Source organism: Coenobita brevimanus, chromosome 14, assembly GCF_032717465.1.
Source record: "Coenobita brevimanus isolate Jiangsu-jjx chromosome 14, ASM3271746v2, whole genome shotgun sequence".
Classification (NCBI taxonomy): Eukaryota; Metazoa; Arthropoda; class Malacostraca; order Decapoda; family Coenobitidae; genus Coenobita; species Coenobita brevimanus.
The window spans coordinates 12,875,001-12,887,500 of record NC_136967.1 but is presented as its reverse complement, the minus strand read 5'-3'; the positions used below and the strand labels follow the sequence as shown (position 1 = coordinate 12,887,500).

The following is a 12,500-nucleotide window of genomic DNA, read 5'->3' as shown; positions in this document are numbered from 1 at the left end:
AGGATCAATTTTGTTGCATCCTTGTGAGACTTCCTTGTACGTATCGTTATGATTTATACATTCCGATGATAATACGTTTATCTTTGTGAGACACCACGAGCTGTACTGATCGTTACGGATATCATTGGAGCCTTCATGTGCGATACATTTTGGAGCTGTATTCGTATTCGTTTTTTATCTAAGGGAACTTGGCCACTCGAGCAAGCTGCATATTAAGTCATGATTGCATGAATTTCAATAAGCCTCATTTATGAGGCAGAAGTCTCCTTGGTTACTAGCCATATCCGCGATCCAACCTGACTATATTTGGCCATTAACTGAGCTGAAAAGGGTTAGGGATCTTTTGTCAGATGAAAACAAATTGACTGTGTACAGTGCCTAACCCCTACAGTTTTTAAAATCTCGCTTAAGCTGAGTAAAATTGTTAGTAGCAAGAGTAAAGTGGATAAATATGTGTAATTATCAGACTGAATGGGTTTACACTCACAGGATACTATAATCCATTCAGCTGAATATAACTGTCTGGCTTTAGCTGGAACAAAATATTAGAGCCGTCCAAAGCACGAGATGGTTCATAGTAACAATAACACTTAAGTCAGTATGTCTCACGCTCTGCTGCATATCATCATCTGGCATTAGATGGAATAGAATATCAGAGATGCAAATAGGACTAGAAGGTTACTGATGATGGCACGATGCTGCCTTACCTCTAATATGATCCTGATTATCGTCCTTTTGTAGCTTCTACCAAGCAACTTACCGGTAGAAAAAGACGATACTACCGTTGTAATCCCTTTCCATAACACTTCTTCGTAACCAGCTCAAACTCTATTGTTATTCTCTTGTTACAGCTCAGTAGTCAAGATGGAAAGACTGTAGTTTTAGGTCAAGTTAGTGTAAAGAGACTATAGCACTCTCTGGCTCCTATTATTCACACTATATGAAGAGTATCGTCTGCTATTAGCTGAATATATGTACTAGAAATGTCCTGACCATGATGTTTTCAGTTCCCGTGGAGAACTTGATATTTTTAACTTACTACCTCATTCACACACCAAAAAAGAATGTAAGTTATAAATAATTATGTTATCGGTATTGGGAAAAAATGAGTTATCCAAGTTGGATTTATGCATCAGCCACAGATGGATTTCAGTACTGCACTGTGAATACTTTGGATATCTGTGTCGTTGCAAAGCTGTCACGTAACAGTGGAAATGAAGGACTGGAAATGCAATTGACTTCAAAAAGCATAGACTAAAAATAAGTAAATAATAAAGAAATGAAACAAAAGGATTCGTGTACAGAATGCTAATCGTTTGGTTAGCTGTTTTACCAACTGCATGAGATTAAACGTGTCTGCAAACAACTCGCATTCTAGACCAGTATCGTCAATCCTGGCAGAATGCAGTAACCATTCTGCACTGTGGTTGTTAAAATCACCCAAAATAGTAATTTCAGCGGAGCCATAAACTATTCAGATGTAATTGGTAATACAGGTATTTAAGTAATTTAGTTTGTGTAATAATCAATGTTAGCTGAAGTGAAGTTCAAAATAGTGTCAACTGCATATTCAGAGTTGATACAGCAACAGGTGCCACCCTTGTTTCGAAAGGTTGTGAGGAGATGGTAACCAGGAAAACTACTAAAGGATCTATCAGTAAAGGGAAATATTTGGGTTTCTGTGAGGAATAGGACTAGAGGGGATACAGTCTGGAGGAGGAAGTGAACAGGTATTAGTAATATATAATTCCGAACTCCCACTTCTCCTCTGACAAGCATGAGTGTTTGCAATAACCACTGTTGGCACAGTCGCCTGGTTGCGACAAGGAGGGCCTTGTGTCTCTGGCCCTACCCTGCCGGTGGTGGCAATCCGAGATACCACGAATTAAGTGATAATACTGCAGTGGCCATTGCTATGATGGAATGGAAATAGAAGATGTGATGTCTAATGTGCATGTCGTTTTTGTATAGACAATTGGAGGTAAAGGTATTATGAGGGTATGCTGGTCTACTCTGTGTTAATGAAAACACTGGAAATGTTCAGCAAAGGGCAATGATTATGACGTGATGACCTATAATGTGATGAAGAGGTGAATGAAATAATGTATGAATGAGTGTCTCGTACATATAACTGAGTATGCTGTTGATAGTTCTCTGGCTTTCCTAATTCTTTGTCCCTTATTTTTTTTTTTTTTCCGATCTTTTCTCACTCCATGTTTGGTGAGAAAAAGTTCAGGATGATGTTGTTGATGATGACTATCGTGGTGATGGTGATGATAATGATGATGATAATCGTTATAATCGTAATGATGATAATACTGATGGTGATATTGATGATAATAATGATCATGATGATAATGACAATGATGCTGTTACTGTTACCCCCTGCACAGTACCTAGTGTTGCGGTACAAGTCCTCCACGATACACAAAATGGCCACGCTGTGTCAGGTCGGCCACCACCTATTTTACATGGGCGCCATCCTGTATGGTCCTGCACTCACCCTCGCCACCGCCACCGGCCTCGCTCCAGAAGCCTCCGTGGTCCTGATGGGTCTCGTGTGTACCTTCTACATGACGGCGGTAAGCAATTATCAGAATGATAATAATGAAGGCGTAGAGAAACACGATTCAGAGACAAAGATGCAGTAGCATTACAAGGGTGTGTGACTAGAACAACTAGAAAAGCCTGTGAGGCCCTGCACGTAACTACAAACAAAAATAACAACAAAAGCACAGTGGATGTGAGATAGGAGTCCAAGTTGCCAGGTTAGGGAAAGAAAGAAAACGAACTAATCAAGTCCGACAGATTAGTCATTTCAGGTCCCTAGGGATTCACTGGATCCAGCAGGTACAGTCAGCATCAAAAGTCATGTCGTCATCTCCAGCTTTTTTCTTTATGGATTTCGAAAATAAGTTTGGGTAAAGAGAAGCAGGCTACACTGATAACTTTTATGGCCAGAGATCATTGTCGTCAGTGTCGTTTGCTGCGGTTTCAGTTCATGGAGAAAGCGGACAGATGACACGACTTTTTATGTCAACTGTACCAATGTAAGGTCAGGTTAGCCAGAGAGAATTCATTCCTCTTGAAATGAATATTGGTGAAACCGGTCAGGAATAAAACTTTTCAGACTCGTGTTTCCCGACACCAGCTTCATGTAACTGTCCTAATGTCTCAACAACAGCAGCAACAACGACGAAAACAACAGGAATAAAAATAATTGCTCTATCCATCCATTATCCAATCCTACGTTGCCCCATGAGCGTAGGAGCCAGAGGCTAGGCAAGTTGGTCCTGACATTTAAGATGAGAGTGACCAACCTCACTCATCCCTGAGTGGCATTACGTGAGCAATAAACCCCAACCAACCCTTGGATATAAACCTTCACGGGCTCAATCAGATTGGAGCGCCATAATTACCCACTAAACCACCAGGCGCCAAAATTGGTTATAGGGTTACCACCCAGCGTAGTAAATGGTTTCCTGGTTTACAGGAAACCATTTGGCTTATCACTCAGTGTAGTCACCCACAGGAAGAACGAAGAGGAAAGAAGGAAGGAAAGAAAGGCAGAAGAGGGAGTGTAAAGTCACCCGTAGACAGAAAGACGAGGAAAGAATGAAGGAAAAAGAGACAGAAGAGGATGGAAGGAAAGTAGGATGGAGGAGAGGAAAGGGCAGACACCTGAGAGCAGCAAAGCATCAAATGAGTGGATGGTGAGCGACCCCACCTACCACAGTAATAATAATAATAATAATAATAATACCAATAACAACGACAATAGCAAGAACACCTTAAAATCGTCCCAGGACAATTTTGATAAAGAAAAATTTCCCACAGCCATTGCCTGCTAGAAACCGAACTATTACGGGACCTTGAGGTCAAGGTCACTGATCTTGTGCTTGTCACCACAGGTCATCTCAGTCTATACCTCCTACAAGTTTGGTGATTGTAACTTTAAGAAACAATCTGAAGAAGAGAATGACTCACATAGGATGTTTCTTCTTAGTCTTTTATCATCGACGAAATCCTTAGAACCACAGCGAGCACATTATTTTATTTCACATAAAAGTTCAATGGGTGCTTCATGATGCTCAGTTTTCCCAAGACTTTAGCCAGTAATCAATAGTCAGTCCCATTCATATTAAAAGTTGTTATGTGTTCAATTTACCTTAAAGCTGTTTCACTTAAAACACAGGATTTTAATTCTACAGAAAAGGAAATACTTATGAGCATGGAATTTACATTTACCTTCTATGTTTATCTCTTAATGGTCATATATATTATTTTGTTTGCGTTAGTAGAAAGAGTCTTTTGCAGTCTGTCTTCAAAATATCCTGAAGCTACTTGTATTTTTTCAGAGCTCGTATACGCAATCACGGAACATGTGTTGCTAAAGTATGATGAATGGGAATGATCGTGTCAGTGTGATGAGCTGATGTGCCATCCCTTCCTAAGCTACACCATTCATATTGTATTTCGTCACAGTGCTTCCAAACTGATGAGGAGATTGGTTAAGCCCGTCACACACAAGCAACTGAAGGTCTGACTGTAGCGTGACCCAAAGTCGTGTCTTAGTTGGCTCCTATGCATCCCGACAGGCCCCGAATCTGCTTTGCTCACGACTGCCACATGACCGGTCGTGACGTCCTCAGGAAAGCGACAAGATCACGAGGTGACTGCGAGGTGACGGAGCTACGAGTCTTCAAATTTGAAATTTAACGAATTTTTGTCAGCCAGGACCGTGACACGACCGCCCACGAACGCAAGACGACTGCGTGATGCATTTGGGAATGCACCCCGATCCCCCCACACGACACCCCTACGACACCCCCACGACCAACCCATGGGGCAGGGCATCACACCTGGACCACCAATGACACCCAGTATGGGGCGAGGCATCACGCCTGGACCACCAATGACACCTAGCGTATCACCATGTACCTCTCCTGTGTCCCACTCACTGTCAAAAACAAAAGACTGTATGTTGAGGGACATGCAGTCGTAATGTTTTTTTTGTTGGCGACAGCATCACGACATGCAACGACTGCATCACGACGAATCCGATTGAGCTAAGACTGCTTCATGACCGACGTAGGACACTCCCGACTATGATGCAACTGTGACACAGTTTTTGGCAAGTTGTGACGCCCAACGAGTCGTCTCAGCTGCTCATGAGTGCCCTAAAGAGTCCGGGCTTTGGCAGCAATATCAAGGGACAATTGATGAAAAAAATGCGTTAAGACCGTGACTCACGCCACAGTCGGACCTTGAGTCACTTGTGTGACAGGGGCTTTAGCCAACATACGTGTCCACTAACTTTGTAAAGGAATCCCAATGTTACATACCTGATTGTTACTGCTAGCTGCTCCTTTGGAGAGACTGGCTTCCTGCAGTTAGTAGTTAGTTTCTGAAGCCGATGTTCAACAAAACAGCAGCTTATGGAAAGACTCAGGCTTCATATGGAAATACTCATAACATTTTTCAGGGTCCATTTCCAATCGTGGGGTGAGATGATGATATTCACCATGTTGCTCTCTCTCCTTGTTTATCTGGTGCACTGACCGCTTCTCTCATTAAAGATGTAGTTCATGTTTCAGTATGCTGTTCTCCAGCAACAGCATTTTTTTATTCTTTGCGCCAGGGATCATGCAATCAGCAATCACTGAGGGTGACGAGACGACGTTGCCATGGCAACTCGCGCCAACCACTGTGGCCCACTCGCTCCGAGTGCGGACATTTAAACACTCCAGCCTGCCCCCGCTCTCGTCTGCTCTTGCCGTCTTGCCCTTAGTGAGGATGTACACTATTAGGGTTGCCATACGTCTGGATTTTCCAGGACATGCCCTGCATTTAGGTGTCAAAATCTTCATCTGGGAGGAATTTTAAAAATTTTCCAAAAGTCCAGAATTTCAGCTTTCATCACTCTTTCCCGAAGTATAATATACCATTAAACTTTGTAATGACAAGAGAGAGAGAGAGAGAGAGAGAGAGAGAGAGAGAGACCTTCGTTGTTTTCGTCAGCTGTTAAGTGTTGCCACCTTGGCTGGTTTAGTGCTAGCAGCAAAATAAAGTGTCCTGCCTTTTCGTGTTGTTCAGCCACGGGTTTTTCTTTTCTTTTTTTCACAGTGCTGTTATAGCCATAAAATAAATGGTAACTGCACACAGTTATTGGCTTAGTCTTCATTATTACACTGTAACATTTGTTATACTTGTAAACTTATCCTGCATTTAGTTTTATCATTTTTCAGTCAAAATCTAGCCAATTCTGTACTTTGCCTGTTTTCCATTGTATTATAAACAGATTTAAGATTGTGATACAGTACAGCAGAATTTGGCTATATATATCTAATATACTATAGCATTAACCGTGTGTGTGTGTGTGTGTGTGTGTGTGTGTGTGTGTGTACTTTGGGCAGCCGAAACTACACATTCAAATCGCACCAGAATTGGCAAAAAATTCTCAAATAATTCGCTGATGTGAAAAACTTGGTCCCATCATGACTGAAAAACTTTTACTATATTTAATGAGCGATCACGTTTTGACCAAAAAACGCCACTCCAGGCACCCGGCATAGGATATCCGTAGAATTTTTTGCCCATAGGAACAACTAAAATAAACTATACCAGCGGGAGAGCCCTCAGCAGGAGCAAGTGCTTGTGGGCCCTTTGGGCCCCTCACACTTGCTCCTGCAGAGGGATCTCGCGTTTATGTGCTGTTCTAGTGTAACATTGTCACTTGGATTTTTGGCAGCTGACCTATTGATCATGTTATTTGCAGCTTTGGGAATGAAACCCAAGTTGTCCAAATGCAAGTCCGAAGTACACACACAGACACACAGTTATTTCTACAGTTTATTTTAGTTCTACCTCTGGGCAAAAAATTCTACGGAGATCCTATGCTGGGCTTCGGAAGCAGCGTTTTTTGGTCAAAATTTGATCGCTCATTAAATACAGTAAAAATTTTTTAATCGTGATGGGACCAAGTTTTTTCACATCAGCGATTTCTTTGCGATTTTTGTGCCGATTTTGGTGCGATTTGAATGTGTAGTTTCGGCTGCCCAAAATACACACACACACACACACACACACACACACACACACACATGGCTAGTGCTATAGTATATTATATATATATATATATATATATATATATATATATATATATATATATATATATATATCAGAACTTCAAAGGGCCAATGTGTGTGTTGGGGGGGGGGCATAGGCTTCAGCTGAGGCTTACTGTAATTTGACTGTTTAGATATGGCACCCTATACACTAAGATCTGACATCATTGTGAAGATCCAGGAGAAACTCACAGGTCCTGAACACGCTGATGCTCAAGGACTTCCAAAACGTGTTCCAATTGTGGGAGATGCTCTGAGATCGATGTCTGCACGCCCAGGTTGACTGCTTTGAAGGGGACGGTGGTGATTAGGACTTGACGTAAAGTTTTTCTTTCTTTAGTCAGTTTTCAGGAATTCTGGGGTAGCACCTTGTAAAATGCTAAATGATTACTATAGCCACATTATCCACAAAAAGGCGGTCCCATCTCACTGACAGAATATCAGAAATTATATCCACTTATAGTCTTTGATGTTAGAGGACGCTTAGGAATGCCGTCACGGACAATTGGCTTAAGGCAAGACATTAGAGCAGTATCCCCGAACAAACGAGAACTTATGCTCTCATCCCCTCGGATTGGGTGGTAAAATTAGAATCGAATGGTGAAAAGATGAATACCATCCAGCAACTTACGATCCACCAGCGTCCACCAGTGCTTGGCACCACAGTGCCCTTAACTCTCCTCATCTCACCACCTGGGCATAGGTTCACACCTCTGCTGAATATCATCCAATAACTTTGTCCATGATTGCGTTATACAATACAACGGCAGTGCACTATGACATTCTAACGCCCACCTCCCCCTGAACAGCTCCCAAAATCACCAGATAACCCCGTCACCTTACGGAACTATGTAAAATTGGCCCACATATAAAAAATAGGATAGTAGTGATGCTAGAGGATGAGCACGTCCCCGACCGAAGGCGTGGGGGGTGGGCTCGGACCATCGTTTTCCCTCCTACTAAAGAGCAGGTGACAGCGAATAACCAAAGAAAGAAGAGAATGGGTTCAGTGTAAGGAAAGAGTTCATATGAGAGAAGAAAGATTCCATTATGAAGTACGTATCGAGATTTGCAAGGGGATGAGCACGCCCCTGACCTACCGGTGTGTTTGTGTGTTTCTTATTGTCTCTAGACTATTGTATTTACCTTAGGAGAGACTTTCGAACTGCAGGGGTAATATGTAGGTCTAAGCAACATATATAACTACAGTCGAACAAAATCACAAAAGAATCATCTGCTAGTAGTCAGTATAAAATATAAAATACGTCGTCGTAGTGAAGTAGTTAAGCAAATATTGAACAGCACGCAAACCAAGATTCGTTTTCCCTTACCTCTGTATATTGAGACTGACTAAAACCCAATACGAGCAGCAGATTTTCATGTAGCTGAATTAAATAATCTGATCATAGTCAGACTATGTAGCGGCAGTAACTGTAATCCCAACTTATATCTAAAATGTAACCTCGTGGACTACAGGCTTAAGTTGCTCTTCTCTCACAGCTTATCCTCCTCCTTTCGGCTGGATAGGGAAGAAGTTGACTATATTTGTAAAACCAGGCAGTTGAACTCTTTAGTTATATCGGTACAGTACCACCACAAGAAGGAGTCGCTCTCCGGCACTTTTTTTATGATCATGAACTAGAGAAAGAGTGATCTCGAGATCTTATTTCCAGCAGTTGAATCCTCTACTGTTTCACCACCATCTCTACTAATGACAAAATACAAATGACTCTGAACAGGGTATGGTTATCGCAGACAAAAACTATCTTAGGCTGCACTGACCACCTTCTATGGCAGTGGATGAATTTTATGCATTAGACTGTCTGTCTATCTATTTATTGCCAGACGCCTCAATCCCGTTTGGGGTGGCCACAAACAAATCGCCTCCACGTCGTCCTGTCCCCCGCCATTTCACTGCCCTGCTCCCAACTCACACCCCCCTCTCTCATATACCTCTCCACCCCATCCCTTCATCTCATCCTCGGCCTCCCCCTCCCTCTTCCCCCCTCCACCTCACTCACATACTGTACACTCTCTTCGTCAGTCTTTCACCCTCCATCCTCTCCACATGGCCAAACCACCTCAGTGTGTTCCTCATAACACTTCCTATCACATCCATATCCACACCACAACGCTCCTTTATATCCTCATTCGTCAGCGTGTCTCTCCATGTGACTCCACAGGCTCCTCTTAAATAACTCATTTCCACTGCTCTCACTCTTGACTTGTGTCCTTCCAACAATGTCCAAGCTTCACTTCCATACGTTAGAGTTGGTATCACAATACTGTCATGTAGTAACTTTTTCACTTTCATGCTCACTTCCCTGTTTCTTATCACTGCTTTCAAAGAACCAACAACCTTTCTTCCCTGCTGTACCCTTTCACGCACTTCACCCTCCAAACCTCCATCCTTACTCATCACACTACCCAAGTACTTAAACGTACTCACATTTTCCAAATCCTCACCATCTAACCTCGCTGTGCATTCACTGACTTCACCTCTCTCAAAGACCATCACTTTACTCTTCACTACATTCACCTTTAGATTCCGTTTTTTACACACTCTCCCAAACTCATCCACCAAGCCTTGCAGCTCCCCTTCGTCTTCACTCAACAACACGGTATCATCTGCAAACAACAGTACAGGGAGTTTCCAAACACTACCCTCTCTCACTAGGGCCACTCCAACATCCACTACCCTACCTTGTACCTCTTTTATTACCCCATCCATGAACAGATTGAACAACCATGGAGACATGACACATCCCTGTTTCAACTTAACCTCCAAAGAGAAAAATCCACTTAGTTCACCATCCACACGAACTGCAGCCTTAGCACCATCAAACATACTCTTCACAGCATTCAACAACTTTCCATCTACTCCATAATATATTCTTAAGACTTTCCACAATCCTTGTCTATCCACCCTGTCATATGCATTCTCCAAATCCATGACAGCTGCATACATCTCCTTTCCCTTCTCTAGAAACTTTTCCACTAAAGATCTAAGAATGAATAACTGATCTACACAACCTCTTCCCTTCCTAAAGTCTCCCTGTTCTTCTCCAATTAATTCCTCTGTTCTTTCTCTAACTCTGTCAATAAGTATCCTACCATACACTTTTCCTATTATACTAAGAAGACAAATGCCCCTATGATTACCACACACTTCTTTTTCCCCTTTTCCTTTGTACAAGGGAATAATTATTACCTGACTTCCAATCCTCCGGGACTCTACCTTCCTCCCAGGCCAATCTGCACATCTTCCACATCCATTCTACTACTATCTCTCCCCCATGCTTCAGCATTCACCACACACTCCATCAATTCCTGGAGCTTTCCCCAATTTAACTTTCTTCATTGCTTCCACAACTTCTATCCTACTGATTTCTTCCTGTCTTCTCACCTCCCTCCTTCTCCCAGCCATTACCCAGCCACTTATACTCGCATTACTTCCATCCTGTATGTTCAACAATTCCTTAAAGTGTTCTCTCCATCTGCTCACTTTTTCTCCCATCTCCACTAGTAATCTACCATTTTTATCTTTCACTCCCCTGCTAAACTCACTTCCACCCTGTCTTACTCTCTTCACCTCTTTCCAGAACATCTTCTTACAGTCCCTCCACGTTACACTCAAATTCTTTCCAAATTCCTCATCCACTCTCTTCTTACTCTCTTACTAATCTTTTCACCTCTCTCTTTCTTTCTACATATAACTTTCTCTTCCGCCTCTCAACTTCTTCCACGCCCCTATTTCTCATCCATTCATTGTATGCTTTCTTCTTTTGTGCCACAGCCTGTCTCACGTCTTCAGTCCACCACGCTGTTCCTTGCACCCCCCTCCGTCTTCTCTTCCTCCCACACACCACATCACATGCTGCACATATTTCTTTTGTAAATATCCTGCACAAACCTTCCATGTCCCCCATCTGCTCCAATTCATATTTGCCCAATCGTTTCTCCACTTCTCTCTTATACTCTGCCTTTTTCTCATCCTCTTGTAACCTTTCCACTCTCCTTGCAACTACTCCTTCCTCTCGTCTTTCCCTTCTTCTATTCCTCCATCTTACTTGCATTCTAATTCTGGCCACCGCCAAGTAGTGGTCAGAAAGTCCACTCCCCCAACCTCTATAGGCTCTTGCATCCATTACACATCTTTGCATCTTTTCATCCACACACACATAATCAATCATTGCCTTCCTTTTATTCAGTTCACCACCCACCCTTCTCATCACTCGCCATGTATACCTGTGGATCATTTTATGCCTGAAGAGGGTATTGGCTATCACCAACCCCCTCCCAGCACAAATGTCCACTAACGCACTGCCATTCTCATCTATCGCAGCAGGCACACCCCACTCACCAACTATTCCATCCACCTTCACATTCCCTACTTTACCATTCATATCACCGATCAAAAACACTCTCTCATTCCTTCCAAACTTTTCCATGCACACTTCCACATTTGTCCAGAACTCTTCTCTCACTCTGCTAGCACGATCTTGCATTGGCGCATACACACACACAATCGCCCACATTTGTATTCCAACTTTCAACTTTACCCACACAATCCTTGACTCAACTGATCCATACTGTCTTATGCCTTCTTCCATCTTTTACTCACAACTATACATACTCCTTCCTTTGCCCTCTCATTCTCACCTACTCCTGCACATATACCCCATCCATACTCCCATTCTCTCACACTTTCTCCTCTTCATTTTGTTTCAGTCATTCCACATACATCCACTTTTGCACCCTCAAGCACCTGGACAATCTCTCTCTCTTTCACCTCATTAGACTATCCTGTGTAGAATTACACAGGTCTCTTTGTGTTTTTACGTGTATCATCTCATATTTCGATCATGACAAACTTCTCAGATGGAGAGTAATATGCAGAATGAACCCTTCCTCATCCGAGATAAATACGAATGGGAAAGGGATGTTGGTAGAACGAATGATACATGAAAGTGGAAGTGTTATATTTGCTATGTTTGTATTAGAGTCTGCATTATATACTGTATAGGCAAAGATAACTACTTTTCCATTTCTCTATGAAAAAAAAAATAATCCATGTGGCGAAACATAGTGAGAATCTTACCTTCACTAAAGCGTGTCTTAAATGGTTCGACTTTCCCACCATGTACTGGGTAAACTTTAGGATGGTACTTATTTCTGTGACTGTATACCATTAGTGAACCTACACGGTGAGAACATATGCAGGCAGGTAAATTATCCGTTGTGAAGTGAACTCCAACCCCTAGACTCGGGAAACACGCATAATTACATGAGTTCACTCACTAGGGAGTCACCTCATCGCCTCCAGTACACAAGTAACGAGCTATAGAAAATCATTGCAGTTCATCATCTGCA

The 12,500-nt window shown here is 42.4% G+C and overlaps 1 protein-coding gene across 1 annotated transcript in view; it reads left to right on the top strand.

Annotated features, from left to right (window-relative positions):
* LOC145418363 (sodium-coupled monocarboxylate transporter 1-like) overlaps positions 1–12,500 on the top strand; it is a 29,480-nt gene that overhangs the window by 5,234 nt on the left and 11,746 nt on the right. Inside the window, exon 3 of the mRNA XM_080286780.1 lies at positions 2,394–2,582. Within this exon, the coding sequence (XP_080142906.1) occupies positions 2,394–2,582 (189 nt within the window). The remainder of the gene's footprint in view (positions 1–2,393; positions 2,583–12,500) is intronic.